The sequence below is a fragment of the Taeniopygia guttata genome, chromosome 2 (genome assembly GCF_048771995.1).
Source record: "Taeniopygia guttata chromosome 2, bTaeGut7.mat, whole genome shotgun sequence".
Lineage (NCBI taxonomy): Eukaryota > Metazoa > Chordata > Aves > Passeriformes > Estrildidae > Taeniopygia > Taeniopygia guttata.
This window is the reverse complement of record NC_133026.1, coordinates 79,319,702-79,340,216: the sequence shown is the minus strand read 5'-3', so window position 1 is coordinate 79,340,216 and position 20,515 is coordinate 79,319,702. Positions and strand designations below refer to the sequence as shown.

The 20,515-nt window shown below is 39.6% G+C and overlaps 1 protein-coding gene across 9 annotated transcripts in view; it reads right to left on the bottom strand.

Moving 5' to 3' along the window:
• Positions 1-13,091, bottom strand: part of CTNND2 (catenin delta 2) — a 667,938-nt gene extending 654,847 nt beyond the window's left edge. For 2 of the 9 annotated variants that reach the window (XM_072924313.1, XM_072924314.1), the window contains exon 1: positions 12,863-13,091. In XM_072924313.1, the coding sequence (XP_072780414.1) occupies positions 12,863-12,881 (19 nt within the window). In that variant the 5' untranslated portion in view covers positions 12,882-13,091. Of the gene's footprint in view, positions 1-11,612; positions 12,371-12,862 lie in introns of those variants that run through there. The other 7 variants (XM_072924315.1, XM_072924311.1, XM_072924306.1 and 4 more) reach the window with 6 other exon arrangements.
• Between the last annotated feature and the right edge of the window lie 7,424 nt (positions 13,092-20,515).

Here is a 20,515-nt window from a genome sequence, read left to right as displayed (position 1 = left end):
ATTATATTCTATTTAACCCATTAGTGACTGTTTCAAGACAACCAAATAAAAAAGTCTACTCAAAAGAAGGACACCCGCCTGGCAGAAATAAATAATGAAGAGAAAGTATTGCTTTATATGCCTGTTACATTTTGGGTAATATTTGAATGTCATATTTTGGTACTACTAAAAGCTCTGCATACATCTTCAAACTTCAGAAGCTTTGGATGTATAAATGCTCAGACTTTAAATTGCAAGTCCCTTTTATTCTTGTCTTCTACACATATATGAAAAATGTGAAGATTAAACCATCAGAAATATTGAACAATGTTCTATAAATTCATTCAGCAAGGTAAGTCACCTTTTTGAAGGAGCTTCAGAAGGATTCATCTGCAAAAAAGAAAAAGCTTTGTGCTGGCCTTCCTTTATTCAACTGTTCCTGTGAAATGCAGATGTTTGGCTGTGCCTCTGAAATACACTTTGTATCTAAAACCTGGCATTGTGAAATCAATCACAAGTCTCTAACCCTTTCCTTTCACAGACTATAGACAGAAGCACAAGCTTTGGATACTGATAATACAATCAGAAATAACCATTCATCTCCATGCTTCTTGAATGTATTTATTTGTGGGATATTGCTATTCAAATAAAAGCTTTAGAATAAAAATGAGAAAGAATTTGGACTCCATAAATTTCCCATCATGTTGTTAGGAAGTGTGGTAGCCACATAAAACTCAGATTAGAGGAAGTTCTTTGCTGGTTTCTAAGCAAAAAATGTTTGTTTTCTTACAGTGAAACAACAAGACTACAACTACTGTACAACCACTTAAGTAGGTGGTAAAAGAGAGACAGACATCCATCAGGGTCTGTATCAAGGTGCAGAAACATACTTAAAGGTAGAAAAGTCTACATAGAAGTGGTACAAGTTTTCAGTGGCTGTTCCCATTCAAACAAAAAATCAGCCTCAGCAGTAAGTAGTAGTGACAGCAGCTCAGCTCACCTGTAAAATTCATCGAGAACCTTCCATGTTGGAATGATATGACTTGAGACGTGTTTTGGGTCAGCTAGTGGAAGCAATACCACTGCAATAAATCTTCTACTATTTCCACAAAGTTTGAGGATGGCTAAAATAATCTTATTTCTGCATCCTATTCCCTTAAATGTGCAACTTACTGTAGTTGATGCGAGTTAGAGAGCCACAACGTAATTCACAATAGTAGGTTTTAGACACAACATTTATTTCTGAAGCCCAGCTATATATCCACATTTCAAGACCGTGACACTTTTTCATTTGTCACATTCCTCCTGGTCAACTCATCTTTTTAATACCCACCACTCATTCTCTTTTGTTTAGCAAAAACATGAATGCATTGCACAGTATATACAAATTAGACACTCCCAAACAAAACTATATAACCAAAAATCCCCTTGTATTTGGCCATCTGCCAATACTATTTACTTATTAAATCCAGGGTGGAACCAAAACACCATATTTAAGTAAAGTTTTACTAGACAAGTATTTGAAAAACATGGATACTTGAATTTTATGATGAGAGCATTAAGCCCTTCAAAAACCAGGAGTCCTTGCTTCCTTATTACAGTATTTTACTGGAGGCATGCTAAATACCTTATGAAAAAGTGAATTTAAAAACCGCAGAAGGGGAAGAATAAATTGCTTTATTCCCAAGAATGTGTATTTCCATAAACTCAGTCACTTGTTTTAGGAGATCTGTACAATTTCCTAGAGAGCAATTCCATTTGATTGACTAGCATACTATACTATCAGGTAAACAAACCTTATACTTTTAGAACTATATTGTTCTACAGATCAGGAAGAATCTTTCAGTAAAATAAGTTAGGTAAACCAACCTATATTCTGATCTTTTCCTTCTCTTTTGCACTTCTCCACCATTTTTGCCCCCTCCTGTAATTCATATATTGAACAAACAGTATAAAAACTATTAACTGCTACTGAGTTTACTTGTCATGCCTGTGTTATGATAACAGTGTAATAAGTGTAATTTTCTTTTAAAAAAAAATCCAAAAACCAACAAAAACCTCCACCAAACAAAGAAAAAGCTCAACCAACAAACCAACCAACCAAAAAAACAAACCAAAGACCACAAAATAAAAGCAGCTGAAAAAGGTCACCCCAACTGTTACATGGCAAACATTATCTTGTGGAATTACTAGAGTCAAGTGAAAGAAGGTGAAATAAATAGAAAATAATATTTTTACTAAGGGACATTTAATAAAACACAGGGGTCCCATGGAATTAGTTAATTTCTGTTACCAAATTCAGCAAGAGTACAGCTCAGTTTTGCCTGGGGGAGATGACAACATTACATTGCTTTTGAGATTAATAGGCAAGTTATGTAATGTGCATGCCAGAGAGGAATTTTTACATTTGACAGAGGTTCAACTAATTCCATATATGCCTAATACACAAAAATAAAATATATGCATGCATGCATTTCTTAAACATGTTCAAACTTAATTTTGCTTATCTGTGCAAGGTGTTCTGTTAGAACTGATGCACTCTAGTAAATAAAACACTCAAAAAATGTATTTCTAAAAGTATTTGCTAGAAATCATAAGAATGGATCAACTACCTGTGTTGAGATTGAATTAGCATCTTTCCTATTCATTGACAACATAGCACGACGACATAGCAGTTATGCCCTCCAGTCTGTCTCTCTGTCCCCACATTCCCATCCAGCCTTTTTTTTGGCCTGCTATAATCAGTATCTCAGATCTCCTTCTTTGTTTTGGACACTATGTACAGTAAAAACAAACAAAACAAAAAAAAAAACAACCAATTGAAAACTAAACAAAAACAAACCCCAAAATGTAAATTCAATTATATTGCAGACTCTTTGGCTCCTTAACAAACATCGTTGTTCCAAGTCTACTCTGTCAATAGATCACCAACAGTCTCTCATTTGGGGACCTGAAATATTTCCATCACCACTGATCAAAAGCCAAGTAGTCCCTCCCTGGATATTTTTAGAGGGAAGAGGGTCTCAGGCAGAGCAATCCATCAGCAATGTCAGCCTGAGGACTCCGGTGGGCAGAACACAGCTGGAAAGAAAAACCTGCTCCCCCTCACTGGCCAGCTCTCCTCTGAGTAACTAGATATAGGGACTCCACACACAAACAGGAAAATCAGGGTCTTTGAAATGGCTTTGTTTAGCCAGCTTTCTAATGAAATGTCACCAGCATGTTCAGGAGTCAGATATGCTCAAAAATCCAAGATGTTCCAAAAATCTTAAGAGTAGGTCAAGTTTATGTTGCGCTTAACTGTGACTGTCAGGTATGGCGTATTTCTCAAATACCAGTATTGCACTTACACACCAAAAAAAAAGAAAAATTATTAAGTACATAAATTTTATTCTGTGTAAAATTTTATCCACTCTAAGCTAAATTGAAGGCATTAAACATGATCAGAAGCTGGAATTTTGTTTTTACCACACAAAACCAGATGTCTCCTCTGCTGAGTTCAAATACTGTTTTTCTAATACACATGAAATAGAAGAAATATTTATTGCTCACAACAAAAAATTCACATCTGTTACTGACTGGAAAAAACCCACAAAACAAAACAACAAGACCTATACATGCTATCTCCAAGACTTCAGGATATAAAAGTAAGAATTAATAAATAGATTACTCTTGGCTACTTTTACTTATAAGGTATTTATAGAGAGGGAACATGCTGGAAAGGATGGATAAATATAATTGCCTGGCAAAAGATTCAGCCAGGATGAAAACAATCCCCCTTACTGGCTGGACAATACCCTTACCTACAGATAGGTCCAAAAGTCAAATGGACTGTTCCATCTCAACCCCCAAAATGTATGGTTCATCCCACACCTGTAACCCTCCCCTGAAACATCAAGTGTCTGTAACCCCATTGGCCCAAGTCTTGTTCCAGCCCACCTTGAAGCCCCCTGATAAGGGGTCTCCGAGGGGCCAGACGCCCTCTTGGAACTGCCCCTCTTGCATATTCCCCCCTCTTAGAACTTCTACCCTCTCCTAGAGCATCCTTTCTACCCCTTGTCTCTCTCCTCCCCCATCCCCTCAGACCTTGCCACATGCTGCATCTGGCAGCTCCAAGCAAGACCTTTCACCATCCCTAATAAACCTTATATTCTAAGAGCAGCCTTCAGAGATCTCTCGTCTCCATTCATCAAAGCCATCCTGGGGCCCAGCCTTCCCTACAGGAACATGTAAGTCAACTAATCAAAACTCAACTTCAAGAAAAGCAAAGAAGAAATGTAAAAGTTACAGTTTACACCATGGCTTTCCACTTCATCCACATACAGCACTTGCTGAACAGATCTATGCTACACAAGATACATAGAATATAAGGAAATTATTGTTCCTTGTTGAAATGAGGAGTATTAGCCATCCTTTGGGTGCTCATTAGGAGAGTCTGCATTGAGAATTAAGTGCAAAGGATCCCAGTGGAAACACTCAGGGGCTAACGAACTTCCATAGTTTGACCAGAATTGTATGCTTTTGAATTTTTTTATTGGAAAAACTCTATAATGACACATATTAGGAAGGCCTATGTATCTAAGAGTATTAAACAATTGCTTATCAGAATACTGCATTATGCTTCACAATTATACCATGGCTTCATGATACCAAAGATTTTTTGGTATCATGAGTCTGTTTTTAATGCCAGTTCTTAAAACTTGTGATTCTAAATTTACCCTTTGATTAGACATGCATGTTTCTAATTAAGCTCAACCTGTCCATTCTTCTTTGAAGAGATTAAAGTCAGAGTCCCCTAAGACTCCTGAGGCTCTGTGCAATAATTTACTTGTTTTTGGTAAAGGCAATAGAAGTCAGAAGTGAAAAATAAGTGCAATAAACTGCCAAGCTTGTCAGAAACACTTTCAACCAAAAATACATACTACTGAACCTAAAAGGGACTATCACGTTTCTTATAGCTTTAAAAGAGAAATTGGTGTTGCCTATCTCCTACACATTCAACTGTAGGATGCTGTAAGTCATCAGTAAAACAAATGTATGTGTGATAGCTAATCCTCAAGGTCTGTGGCAGATTCAAACCCCTTTTTTTCCCCCCAGAATGGGCTAAATTTTACCATCTGAAAATCACACAAGCATAGCTGAGAAGGATCTGGAACTAACCTAATGAGCTCTAAGCAGGACAGGACTACCAAACCTTTTACTCAAAATCCTTCAGTTGGGAAGGGTAGCACAGTTAAATGTCAGAAGTAAAGAAAACAGAAGCCAACAGTCTTCTGTTGTTTTAATTGTAATGAAAATTTTGAGAATGCATTCTATATTTTTGACACTTACAAAGATGTCTGGCAGCAGCTCTCTGACCACAGAGAGAAACACAACTTTTCTAGGCATGGTTCTGGGAAAAGGCTGTGAGAAGATCAGAGAAAAGAACCAGAAACAATTCTTATCTCAACTTGCTGCACCTGGTATTGTGAACATGTGGAATGTGTTATGGAGATTTGTTTACCAATGGGTGGTTTCTTAATTAGCCAATGGTGATGGTGTTTTAATTAAAGGACCAATCAAGTACACCTGTAGTGAACTAAGATATAAAAGAGGAATGGATTTCCTAATAATAATATAATAAAGAGATTAATCAGCTTTCTGTAATACATGGAGTCTATGTGAGCTATTACCCAGCTGGGGGCCCCCTGCAGCGATAGAAATGCACTATCACACTTCCAAGTTTTGCCCTTTGTACCAGCAGATGACATACACCAGCACTGCAGTGGAAATCCACATGTAAAAACACATTATTCTTGTAACGTAGGCTTCAAAACCATTTGCAGCAAGAATTCTATGACTTATCAATTACTGTCAACCTCCTTCATTAAAACACAAACTTTTTAAAATACCCAGAACTTTTTTTGTTCTAGTCGCTGCATTTCTAAGCACACTAGGTCAGACAAGGTTAAGCACTGAGCTGAAGTTACCATCATGTGGTGATCAAGGATAACTGAGCACGTTACCATCATGTGGTGATCAAGGATACAGGTGTTTTATCAGAAGTATGCAGAAAGTATCAAATATGACTAATAATTTAGTTTAAATTTTTCAAAATGCTCACAGACTAACCTAGATTTTTACTTGTAAGAATTCACAAGATGCACCACTCTATATTTTGTACCTACACTTTTTAGCAGCCCCAACTCCAACTTCCCATGAGACTTCAACTTCTCGATCACACAGAATCTCACCTACTACGGTATCATGCCATACACAAATTAGATGAAGCCATTAGGCACGTTCAAAAGCTGTCCTAAAGCTTGGTTGGCATATGAAATGTGAGGAAGTGATGGTGTAATTAATGTTTCCAAGTACCTGCTTATTTAAAGAAATGACTCTACAAATTCATGCATACAAGACAACAAGGTTTGTACATGCAAGATTTCCATGTTTAATCCTGAGGCATTTCCACTGCTGAAAACCTTTAACTTGCTGTTTCCTTAGATAATAATTCTCTGACCTAGCCTTCTGCCTTCTCACTCTGCTTTTCACTGAATATGAACATCCATATCTAATGTCATGACATTTTTCACACAAAGAAAAGAAGCATGAAAAAGCTTTTGCCTTCTCATATGCCAAACAGGTAAAGCAACAGTCAACCTCTTGTCAAGAACAATTTTTTTTGAACAAGCAAATTTGACTGGGACAACAACAACTTGCTTTTGAAGAAACTTAATTACTACCCAGCCAACATGCCAGGATTTGATTAATTTATGCCATCTTCAGAAAAGTTGCACTCTTTGCTCACATAAATTTAAAAGAATGTATGCATTAAAAAAAAAAAAACAACAAAAAAACCAAACCGAAAAAAACAAAACCCCAAACAAACCCCACCCTAAACAAACAAACAAAAAACCAGAGCCACTTATAGATCAGCTAGCATATCAGAAACACTCAAATCCATGAATTCCAGCATTTAGATGGTAAACTGTTAAGAAGAACTAAAAAGTTCACGTGTTCTGTTTATAAAATCCAGTGTGTGTTTTCTTGCTTTTTAGACACCCAGCTTCAAAAATTGTAGAAGTCTCTTGGGAAGTAGGAACTAAAATAACTTGAAACTCATTGGAGCCTTGAGTTACCTCTCAGACCATCCTTGCCAGTCACCCTTCCAAACTGCTTACTGATTCTGACGGAAAGTACATACTTTTACAGGATGAAGATTACATCCTATAGCCATCCTAGAGGAGCTAAAAGGTACAGCAATTTTCTACCACCAGACTGAAACTTACTCCTAATTCTTTTCCCTAGCATATTAGTAATTTGAATGAAACTACCTAATAGAAATCGGATATAAATGAATGTGTAAGGGTTAAGTCTTATTCAGTGGGTTTAAAACAATCAAGAATCCCATCAGAATATATATTTACACTACCTGTTTATTTCCTTTGGCTCTCTTCAAAAATTCAGCCTTAAAGGGATATCTTGGCTACTTAATTGAATAACAACTGACAGTATTTGAATGGGAGAATGTGCCCATAGCTGAAAAAAGAAGATGTTTATATTACATTAAGCAGGGAAATTTAAGTTACACTGTCAGTAAAAGTAATTATATTGACCAAAAGGAAGTTGCTCTACTGTGAAGACTTTTGGGAGATGATGAAATCAATTGTAAATTTGATAAGGGAAAAAGAGTGGAAGTCAAAAACATTGAAAACATAGGAGGGGAAAATGCAAAATCCTCTCCTACAGAATGTTTTATGTAAAGCCCTTTTGAGTCTCAGATATTCTTGATTTTGGATGCTGCAAGTTAGGCTCTACATATCTGTGGCTTCTTAAAATGAATTAAAACAAGTAGAAAATAAAAGTTCATTATATAGTAGAATTTCTACAATTAACACAATAAACCAAAAAAAAAATGCAACATCAAACAGAGTTATTTTACCAATTAATTTTAGAGAGTTAACACCATTTTGGCAGCTCTGAGAAGTACAAAGTTTAAAAGCTTCATTAGAAACCAGGAGGGTTTCTTGGGGGAGTTTACATTGGGTGTTTTTTGGGGTTTTTTTGTTTGTTTGTTTTGGGGGGGTTTTTTGTTTGTTTTTGGTTTTTTTTTTTTTTTTCAGAAGCTTCAGTAAAATAGGCAGCAACCAAAAGGACAAGACAATTTAATCTGTTCTATGCTTTATGTGTCTTGAAGTTATTGCTTATTACTATAATAGAATTTTGTAAAGTAGAATAGGCAGATTAAGAGCCAGTAGGATGCACTAGAAGTTACCATGCCAAGAGCAATTTAAATAAATATGAAATTCTTTCTCTCATAGATAATGAAATGTTTCTCTCTTTCTTAGTTCTAGACTAAACTGACAGTTTATATAAGAAAAAGAAAAATGTATTAACATGGCAACTGGTTTACACAGAAACAAATAACATATTTCCTTTTCAATACTATTGAATTTAAATTTGTCCAGCATAATGCCAGACAATCTGGTCAGGCAATCTGCTTTTACAACCCATTTACTACACAAAGTTAGCACATCCCAAGGGGATAGAAGAAATTGTTTCAGTCTATCATGGTGCATTCAGATTTCTTTCCAGGTGAACCTAACTACCAAGGAGCCATTTAGCCAAAGGGACATGTGGTTCTGCAGTGTGTGAGCAGAGGACTACTCACTTGTCCTGCATGGAGACTTCCTATTCATATGAGAGAAAATACTTAGCCTGATATATTCCCATTAAAATGGGCCAAAAATACAATGTTTTTCCTGGTATAATATCTTCTGTCATGACAAAAGCAATCTCTTCTTTAAGAGCAAATGTGGTTTAGCCCTATTTGAGAGTCATTCTGTCACTTAATAAATAAATGTTCTAAATTTAAAACTGCTGCCTCCATTAAGGTATGTTGTTTACTTGTATCTTATTAATAATTCTACTACTAAACTTAATATTGCCCAGGCAAATAAGCATCCAAAATTCAGCCTCTAATAGGATCTTAGTGAGAACTTCAAAGAGAAAAAACAATCACTTTCATTTTTGTCAAATCTCAGGTGTAACTTCAAATATCAAACTCTTAATGACTTACAAGCACCACCAATGGGCATCAAAACCACAGGTCCTTATTTAAGTGAATGGTTCTGTAATAATGCATTTTCCTTATCTTGCTGATACTCCTGAAAACAGCTGCATTTGCGATAGAAACATATGCTTGAAATCCTAACAAAAATACGCTGAAATTTCCACAAGTAATCAGCTCTAAAAATCATATCACACTGAACCATGAAATAGAAAATGTACCTGAAATTTAGTGCAAAATTCAACACTTACGAGTTCCGCTGATTCTGTTATCTGCTCCATTTACATGCCAATCTACACCCCTACTTAAAAAGGTTTCTCTTAAAACCCTTAAAATAATCTACTCCAGCACTTCTTTTATAGCACAAGTTGATTTTACATGTGTCTTGAGCAATAATTACTCAACACCAAACCATAGCCATTAAATTGCTACCATCCAAAGGTAAATTATACAAATCAGAATTATGCAAAAATCTTTTTTCTAGTTGCTATTATTTCTATATTGTGCAACTCTCTATTAGATTTCATTATGTGAGGATGAAATTATCTTGGTGTTGTTATCAAAAAAACCCCACAGCAAAAGATAGAGGCTTGTGTCTATTTGTTGCTTTTAACATTTATTAAGGCACCTGAAAAACAGAACGCAAGAATTGTAGCTGGAATCCTCTCTCCCAAAAAAAAGCATTTTTCTTACAATCCATGAAAAGTCATGCAACTGGCATTTGGAAATAAATACTTAGCTTCCTACTATAGCAGCTTTGGGATCTATTTCCCTCAGTAGGTATACATAGCACAGCCCACTACTCCTTCTTTTTCCAAGCCTCTCTTATATAACAGACTGCAAAAACCATCTCTGAACAATGTGATCAAGATGTGATCTTCTCTTTTGGAACTACAACATTCAACATAATCACAGTCAACCCAGTCCCAAGCTATTAATCAACTTCTTACTAATGACGATGATCGATTGCAAGTTCTCTGCAGTTTTGTAGCTGATAGTCAGTCAAGGCTCCCAAAGGATCATGTAATTCACAGACCCAAATGAGACAGCTTCACCAGCTCTGCTCAGAAATTAGTCTTACAAGGGTATTTGATCATGATATAATGTTTTGCTTAAATATCACAGTCATTCTAGGTGCTTGGGTTTAGTGTTGGGGCTCCTCCCCAGATAACCTGTGTAAAGGCAACAAAAGCCCTAAAGCCACTTGAGTCTCACAGGCCCACAAGTAGGATATATAGCAGCTTTCTTTGGAGACCCGTCCCTTAAGCCCTTTGTGCCATATCATTTTTACTCTGCTAACTAACTAGGCTGTCTGAAAAAGATAAACCCAGCCTACATCAGTTACATAATCAGTTGATCTTTTTTTAAGACAGGATGAATATATCCTGAAGTACAGAATGATTACAGATTTTTTTTTTTCCCTCTCTTGATTTTGCAAAAGACACAACAGACTTACATAAACTCCATATAATTCTGGGTTGTCCTCCCTCTGTCTTGAGGTACCTAAGTCTTGACGTACCCTATGGAAAGGTTTGCTATAAAGCAAAGCTCAGGCTGACTCACTGTTTTCACCTTACATATAGGCTACCTATAAAGACTGTGAAAATAAACCCACCACATGAAGTTTTTACGTTACCTTGTTATTGCCAATAAAAAGGCATACATGTTTTAAGGGACACAGATATCAGTTACTACAGTCACTAAAGTTAAGAGCTGGGTGCTTAATAAAGGAGCCTCTTCATTTCTAAATATTTCTTCCAAGTTTTGGATTTTTCTTTTCTGTAAAGCATAGGGTTAACCGTGACACCCTGAATCCAAACAAAGCACACACTATACTGTAGCACACTCTTCGGTGTATTCGTCCTTCCAGTCCCTCCAGGGGAAATTTACCACGGTTTCTAAAATTATCCCTCTAAAGGATTTTTTTCGTTTTTTTTCAAAGATCCCTGGCCAGATGAATTTGTGTATTACATGTACTGCCTGTGCCGCTGCACCTCCTTCCTCTGTGGTGACTTGATTCAGCTGGAGCTACGATTTGACCGATCGATGCAAGCACATTACACACCAGAATAAGAGTAAGATAAGGGTAAAGGAAAGAAAAGCATCTCTCCTTTTAGCCATTAAATATAGATCAACGAAACATCACAGCGCACATCGCGGCTCCCCTCCCCACCCCCTCCGCCCGCTCCTCGAGCGCAGGATTTCGCAGACGGTGGCTTCAAAAGAGGAGCACACACCCCACACTCCCCTCCGCACACACACACACACAGACACACGCACAGACACACGCAGCAGCCGTCGCTCGGAGCCGCCCCAGGGCGCGGGCTCCGCGCAGGGCCGGGCGCTGCCCCCGCCCGCGGGTCCCCGAGCCCCTTCATCTTCTTTCTCCTCTTCTTCCTCCTTCTTCTCCCTGGGCCCATGACTCCACCGCCGTAACGAGCACGTTAGTGCAGGGCGTCGGCAGACACGGTATCGCGGATGCCCTACATAAGCAGCGACTAACGTAGCAAGAAAGGGAGGAAAGAGATGGAGGGGGGAGGCCCGGGAGAAAGAGCCATGAGGAAATAACGCACTTTGTTACCTTTCGGCTGAGGGCATAAACACCGCTCCTTGCAGCCCAACCCAGCCCGGCTGCCTCGCCGAGAGGAGCAGCGCAGGACCCCGCACCAAGAAGAAATATCACGCAGGCGGGAAGGGTGTGTGGTGGGAAGGGGGGACCTGGCACCATTACGGTGCCTGTCGTACTCACCGATCGGCACCGATTCAGCCTGCTTGCTCCCAAATATATACCAAAACCGAAGAGCAAATCCTCACTCCGCCAAGCGAGAATGAAGCGGGGTAACGGCGGGTGGGGGAAGGGGGGGGGGGCGAGCGACGGCTCCGGGCTTCAGTGCAAGGTCCTGACCTTGCCCAGCTGCAGCATCTTCGGCTTGCCCCCCCCCAGGGCGTGCATGTGCACCCGTGTGTCCCCGTGTCCGTGCGAGCGCGCCGATCCAGCTCCAAGGGGCTCGGCCGCAGGACAGCTGTCCGCTGGCTGCCGGGGCGAGGAGGGCTCGGCATCCACCGCCCCGCCGCTGGGGCGAGGCGCGGGGCCGCTGCGGCGGTGGTGGCTGGGGCAGGCTGCGCAGCGGCGCCGTAGCGCAGCGCGCCGGGCGGGCGCACTGGCCGCGGGATGTGGCCGAAGGAGACACAGGCGCCGCCGCAGCATCTGCCTCCGCCGCGCTCCCGCCCGCCCTGCCTCCCTCCCGCCTGCCTCCGCCCCTCCCGGCCCGTCCCCTCCCCAGCAGGAGCGCGCCCGCCGCGGCCGAGCAGCCGGCGCTGTGGGGGACAGAGGGGGGCGGGCGGCCCCGTTACCGATAAGGCGCTGCCGCCTGTGCCGGGCGGGGCTGAGGTAGGGCCGGGCCGGGTCCCCCAGCCTCGCCGCAGAGGGGCGCGTCCCCGTGTTCCCTCAAAGCCCCGCGGCCGGGGCGGCTCTGATTTACTGGGGAAGGGGAGGCAGGGCGGAGGTGTGGGGGCGCACTCTGGGGCGGGGGTAATAGATGGGGAGCAGCCCCTTGGCAGTAACCGCGGCTCCTGCTGTCATGGGTTGGAAACTTGAGGTCGGCCAGCCAAAACCGTGACAGCAACAGGGAAGCCAGAGCTCGTTCCCCGGCTCGTGCCTACCTCGGGTCTCTCTTCCCATGCTTGGGAAACCTAGGTGGAAATCCTACCGTGTTTTCAGAAGTCTTCTTGCGAACAAATAGGGTAAGGAATATGGAAGTCATGTTTTATTCCTGCGCACGCTTAACCCTTCGTTGAGAAACTTGTGTGGAATGCAATTGCAGCACTCACCTGAAAGTTGCCACTCCATAGCTCCTTTCAACTCGCCGCTCGGAGTTTTGGTACCTAAACAAAACCACCCAATTTTTCGGGGTTGTTTCCCAGGGTAACCTCTGCTAATTCACTCTCGCAGCAGGCTGAGCATCAGCACGGCACTGGGGACAGCCGCGGCCAAGGCGCCCGGCCAGGGCCTACAGCCGGTCATTTATTGCCCGAAATCGCGGTCCCAGCAACTGCCCCCTAGGGAGGGATCCGCGTGTCCCTGGGCCATGGCCAGGGGCGGCCAGGCGGGCCGCTCCCGCGGGACACGGCGTTTCCATCTCTTCTCCCCGCGCCCCTCCAGCCCCACACCGCCGGGTAAGTCATGCCGGGCCCCGCAGCGGCACCTGCGGCCGGGCCGAGCCGAGGCGGCAGCGGTACGTCTTGACAGCCGTCACCTGGCTACACGGCGACTCGCTGCTGCCACCTCTCGCTTGGCGTTCTCGCAACTTCCCCGAACTCTGCTGCGAGCAGGGGATTCGCCTGGCTGGGGGTCCCACTTCTCACCGTCGGATGGTTGCGGTGGCTACCCCTCCCTTAATGTCACGGGAAGGCCGGAGGCTGCGTCTTCTCAGTGCCAGAATGCTTTGTTTTAGGCCTGAGGTCACTTTTTGGAGGGACAAGGGGGGTTTATTACCATATTTTTTGGACCATATAGATTACTAGTATGTGTCCTTTCCCTGAGTTGGGTGAAGGTGGGCCATCCACCTGTGACAAAATCGGTAAGTTACAGCTTAGGGTGATTCAGCCTATCAGCCCCCCTCAATGCCAATCTGGATTTTGCCCAACTAATAGGACTTGTAAGAAGTGTACCTCTGGGCTCAAGTCTAGAGTAAACCCAAAACCTCATTGTCAGGTTGTGGTCTGGCATGTCTTGATACCTACTGAGTTGCAAGTATAGAGGGGAGCTTGCTGGTGGCAAAACACAGTGGACAATCCAGTCTTGACTCGATTAGAGAAGCAACCAACTAGCCCATTGTCCGAACTTTTGGTTGGACCAAAAGTTCATTTTTTCTACAAAGTGCAAGACCCTGGGTTTGTGATTTCCAGCCTGAGACAGACATGTAACTCTGAACTGAAAGTAGTGGATCACTCAGTAGTTACCTGGAGTCATTGTCTTACAGTTAAACTTCAAGATGTACTTGATAATGAAATTACTGGGTGCTACAGTATCATAGATATGCCATAGCATCATGTGATCCACTTACTGCAGCCCAGGCTCTTTTTCAGAGCCGAAACATCTTTCTGTCAATAAAGGTAAAGGAGATTGAAAGACTAGAAGTAGGCTGTGTCCTCCTTCCATTCCCCCTCAAATATTCCCGTGTAATAGGGACAGTTCATGGCCCTGGGGACTGTACACATCTGACCTAATTGTAGGATAAGCAGTGTGGGCTAGTGAAGAATGAACCTAAGACATCTGATTCTCCCCACGCTGCAAAGGTTACCCAGCTGGATATACTGATCTGACTAGTTAGTATGGAAGCTGAAATGTAGACTCTCTGTAGGGAAAGTGAGGCCTGGAGACAGAAGGGTTTTGCAAGAATATGGGAGGTGTCTGAAATCAGTTTTTCTCTCACAAAGTTTCCTCCTTTCACATCAGTTTTGCATGAGAGGGATTTCATCTCAAGATGCTGCAAGATTCAAAAAGCTTCTCCTTTTCCTGTCACTTTCCTCTCTGATTCTCCCTGCTGCATCACATTTCAATGTTCCCTGATACCAGGTGAGGTCAGAGAAGGGGCCAGGACCAAGCCCTGCTTATGGATGTGGAGAAACATAAAAAGGCAATTAAATCAGGGTTCAATATTACTTTTTTACTGCTGTTGCTGCTGTCACAGAGGAAGAGTAAGGCAGATCAGTGACGGTTAAGAATGTGGAAAGCGGTGAGATCCACTTCTGGAAGAGGCTGCATTCCGCACAACTTCTGGAAGAGGTCTGCCAACTTTATTCTCAGACTAAACCTCTTCTTCTGACAAGCCAAAAGCTTATGCAGGTGGAAGCTCTTCACTTTTTTGGTCAGTCCCAGACTTCTTTGATATAGACAGTCTGTTTTCTCAGGCTTCTCAGGTCTGTACCTAGAAGTGGGGCATCTATCCTTATCTTTGGTTAACTTCCCTGAGTGTTTGTTCAAGTTGGAGTTTTTTATTTTTTTCCTTATAAAAGATGGAAAAATAAAAGGAAATTATCATATCAAGGCAGATATTTTCTAGCATGGGAGCTGTAAAAGCATCTTTGCCATTTATATTTACCTGTTAGATTTACAAAGGTTCTTGAGCCTCCCATTTCTATTTGATCAAAGAAACGGCAAGTAAAAATTTTACAAAACAGAGAAAAACAAGTAGTAATATGAATAGAATTAAATGGAGTAATAGAATTTTCAGATAATTAGTCCTCCAAATGACTGTATTATGAGAAACAATAGCAGTAACCAATTTTTCAAGTTTAGGCTCAAAGGTTCCATTTTGGAATACCTGGTTACCAGTGATAATTTTCCCATCCTGCTAACTAAAAATATGTATTTTTCTTTGTGAAAAAGTTAATCATGAGGTAAAGGATGAAGCTAGCAGTGGAGGTACCCAAGGAAAAGTCCATTTGAGTCAACAATTGAGTCAACAGTCAGGACGAGTCATCTAAAATATGGGATACCTATATACTAGTGGTGTCTGCATGTTCTGTCTCAAATCATATTTAATTTTTGTTTGATTCTTCTTGGAATGGAGTTTGGAAGCTTGAATTTTTGGACAGAAAGGAAAACATTTATTTTCTGTTTTGACTTTCTTTAAGATTATGTTTAAATTTAAATGTATACTTCATGTGAAGATTGTTGAGATCCTCTGTCATGGACCAGGTCCAACAACTTCTTTTTTCACGCTGAAGTCAATGGGAACTTTCCATACTAAAATGTAACTGAAGTGAAACTAGGTTGCATGTTTCAGGCAATCTTTAGACTATCTAGAATAAAATTGGGAAAACTTGTTTTTGCTTTTTTTAATAAACTGAAAAAATCAGTCAAGTATAAATAGTTTTTTGGTTTAGAGCTATATTTCAAAGAAGTTCTTGCAATTACTGTCTTATCCCTTTCTAAGAATTATTTCAAGGTGAAATTATTAAAAAAATGTTTACAACTTCCACTGAAATACATTTCAGACAGGAAAGAACATGTTTCTCGAGTCACACAGTATGGTATCTTAATAAAACTAAGCTGGTAATGAGTTAAAATAATTGGTCCAAATTTCTTCTATTTTATTTGACTTTGATGTTATCTTCAAAAAGTCAAATCATCCTTGAATTATAGTAATACTATGTGTATTTTCCATTTCTCCTAAATTGTCTCAAAATATTTTATAACAACAAAGTACCTGTAAATCCTGGAATGAGGATGATTTTCTATGCCACAATGATGACATGAAAAGAGAAGGTTTGCATGATTGTATTTGCAAAGCTTGCATTCTGATCTCATGAAAATATTTTTTAAACAGAAGTCTCCTAAAGAAATAGAAGGTATTTTCAATTCTGAGGCACAGCTGGCTTTGACTCAGTCTGATTATGAGTAAATTATAGTTGAAGTGCTAAGCTTGACTGGCAATAGGAAGATACAATTGAATTTGTAGTACCTGCAGATTTTGTAAATGAATGTGTATTTGCATTGGAGAGTTGATTTTTATGTACTGAAGACAACTCACATCCCTAGGACCTGACTGAGATTTTCTTATTCCCAGCTTCATCCATTGATGACCAAATAGGCAGTAATGAGCAAAATCTCTCTGAAACAGCTGTATTAAAATACTTTTGGACCTACCTTGCTTTAAAAAATCATTGTAAAAATTATTGTCTAGTGAATAGCTGCCATTGGTTTCCTATACAATTTAGCATTTTGAGCATGTCAGATTTACACATGAAATTATACAAAAGGTAAAAATTTCAATTGAATTCAATGGTGTGTGTCAGTCACGATCAATCAGAGCTCCTCTTCAAGGTATAGTGAGGGAACTACATTTATAATAATAAAACTTCATTTAAGTGTTCCAGATTAAGGAGCTACTTGGAGTTTTACCTAACTTCACAGAAAAACTTAGTGAAAATATTAAGAAGGTAACAGGCAATGTAAGTGCTTTTTCCCATCAATTAAAGAGATCTGATTGAAAGAGGACTTGGGGTTTTCAGTTTGTGGAGTTTTTGGCTGGTTTTTTTTTTGTTTTTTTTTTTTTTGGGGTGGGTTGGTTTTTTTTTGGTTTTGGTTTTTTGGTATATTGTTATTTGGAAGATTGAAGGCCAGAAGTTAAAATTAAAATTAATGTAGTGTAAAAATTGTTCTTTTCAGCATCCAGTAAAACAAAGTTTACTGTAGTAAATTCATATACCCTGTATGAATAGGATATATAAAGAGCTGATCTGAAATAATTTGTAAACATTAACCCCATGAAAGAAAGTAATTTCATTCTGCCTTTATGTCGCCCAGTATTACTAGCAGTGCAATGTCAATTCGGCTGCAAATTGTAATCTATAGATTGGATATCAAGATGTTTATCTCTGTTATTGTCAACTGAAATGACAAGCCATTCCCAGGATACATCCTTTAATATATTTAGAGCTATAAAAGCATTAGGATTAAGGTATAACATTTACAAAACTATACTGTATCTTGGATTCTTTTTTCTCTTTTCTGTATTTGTATATTGAATAAGTCCATCTCAACAAAAAAGACCATCCTGCAAAAAGTCACGCAGAAATTTTTGACACAGATTCAGAAAATTATGCTGATTGAATAAAAGTTAGTGAAACCTTGTTACAATTATTATCCTATTATTTAATCCATTTATGTCAGGGTTTTACTTTGTATCTTTCCACTGTGTCAAAGACTGTCAAAATTCAAGGAACCAGTAGATTGATTATCTAGTTGGACCTCATATTGCATAAGGCTGAGCTATTTCCTATCCTGAAGTCAAAATTTATGACTTGGCATTATGGAATTATGGAATGCTAGGTCACTTTATAATCTGTGTTCTATTATATTTAGTAAGTATCAGGAAAGATGAAGCTAGTTTTACTTCACTCTTATACTCCATGAACACCATGCTCCAAAAGTGGCACACATTTACCTTTTCCAACTAGTGTGATTTTGGTTTTCTGGAGAGTCTTGGTGTGTTTTTTCAGTGCTTAGGAGAGCTTCTTGTCTTGTTTTCAGAACTGTACTCTAAATTAAATTTGATAGTTTCACTAACCACTCTTATGAAAACCCACACCTCTGAAGCTCCATGGGTATACAATTGTTAGCAAGGATAACTTACAAGAATTGTCTTCTTATGAGGCATGCACATGAGTGTTTCAGTGTACAGGAAGACACCTGGTAATATTCCCCATACCTGAAGTTTCTTGAGTATGCCACGGGTGCATTCAAAATGTTTTCCCCACCAGTGGCACCAAGGCTGAAGTCACAGCAGGGGCTTTCTGGAGAGCACTGATGGCAGTGTGGACACAAGGCTCTCCAGCATATCCTGTACATTGTGAGGCCCAAAATACTTCATTTCCTTTTGTTTCTCAGCTGAAATGTTCTGCACTTCATAGCTGTGAAGCAGATCACCTTACACTTTGACCTGATAATTCTTTCAGGCCTCAATTCACCTCAAAAAAGCTTGGACTGTGTCACGTCTTTTGATTCATGCATGCTACCCAGTTTTACCACTTTTTGCTAGAGGCTATCTTGCATAATTGCCTATATCTGGTCCTATACATGGTTTGTAAAGAGGTGTGTTTGTCATCATCCCGTAGAATTTTCAGTAGCAAGCTTACCTCTAAAAACTTAGTTTAGAAAGAATAAATTTCAGCAACCAGTTGCTGCAGTTTAAATTCACGTAAGAGTTGAAAGGCTGACTGTGCAATGGATGAGTACTATACTGAATTTTTCCTATGAAAGTTTTCAACATCATGGTTTTCTATCTGGGAAATTAGATTTTCACAATGTTGTTTTAAAAATGGAAATAGTGAAAAAATCTGTGACACAGCATTTAAACAATTACAAATTGTTGAGCTTGGTACTATTCTTAAAGTCTATTTCTGTCTCATGCAGTTCTTTGTGATAGTTCTCAGCACATCTTTTAAGTGCATCAAGAAAATATGTGGTGCACAAGGGACAGGATGTGTATTCCCTCATTTCCCGTTCTACCCCTGCTCTTTCAATTTCAGGGTAACAGATTTTGAAGGAAAACTTGAGTTTCTTACCCTATGCTTTTTCATCAGATAAACTAACTGCTTATTTTCATGTAATCCTGTTACATAAATCTCTGTATTACAGCACACCTGACCTCCCTTGTGGTATTTTTAACTTAGTGGAAAACAGAAAGATATGTTTTACCAGCACCACCTGCTAAAATTACAAAGGAAAAGATAACTGTGTTTAGTATTTTCTTACCTTTTATGCAAAAAGAAATAAATGAAAGTAATAAGCTGTAAAGTAGTACCAAATTCTAAGAGAGAAATAAGATGGTTTATGATTCTAATGTAAAAAAAAATTATTATCACTATTATTATTTATCAAATACTTATTAAAATGCATTTTTATCAATTTATGTAGTCAGTAATTTTTGCTAAATTTTGAAATTTTCACAACTTTTACTGTGGCTGTATGTTATGGAAGCAACTGTTAAAAGGTAGCATAGTCAGTCCCAGCTTAGTCCTTTTGGAGACACTGAAAATATGCTGTGACAGCTCTGATGAGCTCAACAGCAAGAACCCATTTAAGGGGTAAAGCCTTTTAACTGAGTTACAAAAGATCTTTGACATTTCCCATGTCAACTCTGTCCCTAAAGTTACTTTTGTCACATACAGAGTTCAAATCTTCTCCTTTTTTACTCTAGGATATCAATTTAGAAATTTGTATTAGATTCAGTGACCTTTAGTTATATTTAAGTTATTTGTGATGCCTGTGAGATTATAAAGCAGCTGAGAATGGTACTGTAGTTTTGGAAGTTTGAACATATTCTATAGGAAAATACAGGTGAGCAATTATCCATCTTTGGATTCTTTTTTCCTGTTGTTTATTCTAATGAGTGATTGACAATGTAGTTGCCAATTTAATCTAATACTGCATCAAGCAATTGTGTGACACATTGTAGGCTTTGATCTTCATAAACTTAGCATGAATTTTATGGCTAAACTGTACTTATGTTCTGTCAAAGTAGCTGTTTCTTGTAAAAAAATGATTAAACCACAAAATAAAATGTAAGAGATGTCAATATGCTGTTATTTCAGTAGTAGTGGCTAATCTCCCTCACTTTTCAAAAGCTACAGTTTTTGTTTTCATACACAGAGCTCAAAAAAGGAGAATCATAGAATCGCAGAATGTTAAGAAGTGGAAGGTACCTTAAAGATCATCTAGTCCCAGCCCTCTGCCATTCACCTCACAGTGAGAGACCAGGTTGCTCAAGGCCTTATCCAGCCTGGCCTTGAACACTTCCAGGGATGACACACCCAAAGTTTTTCTGGGCAACCTGCTCCAGTATCTCACCATCCTCACAGTAAAGAATTTCTTCCTAATATCTAGTCTAGATTCCCCCTTTCACTTTGTACTCATTATTCCTTGCTTCTTTATAGAATGCATTGTGGGCTTATAATGGCAAGCATTAATTTCAA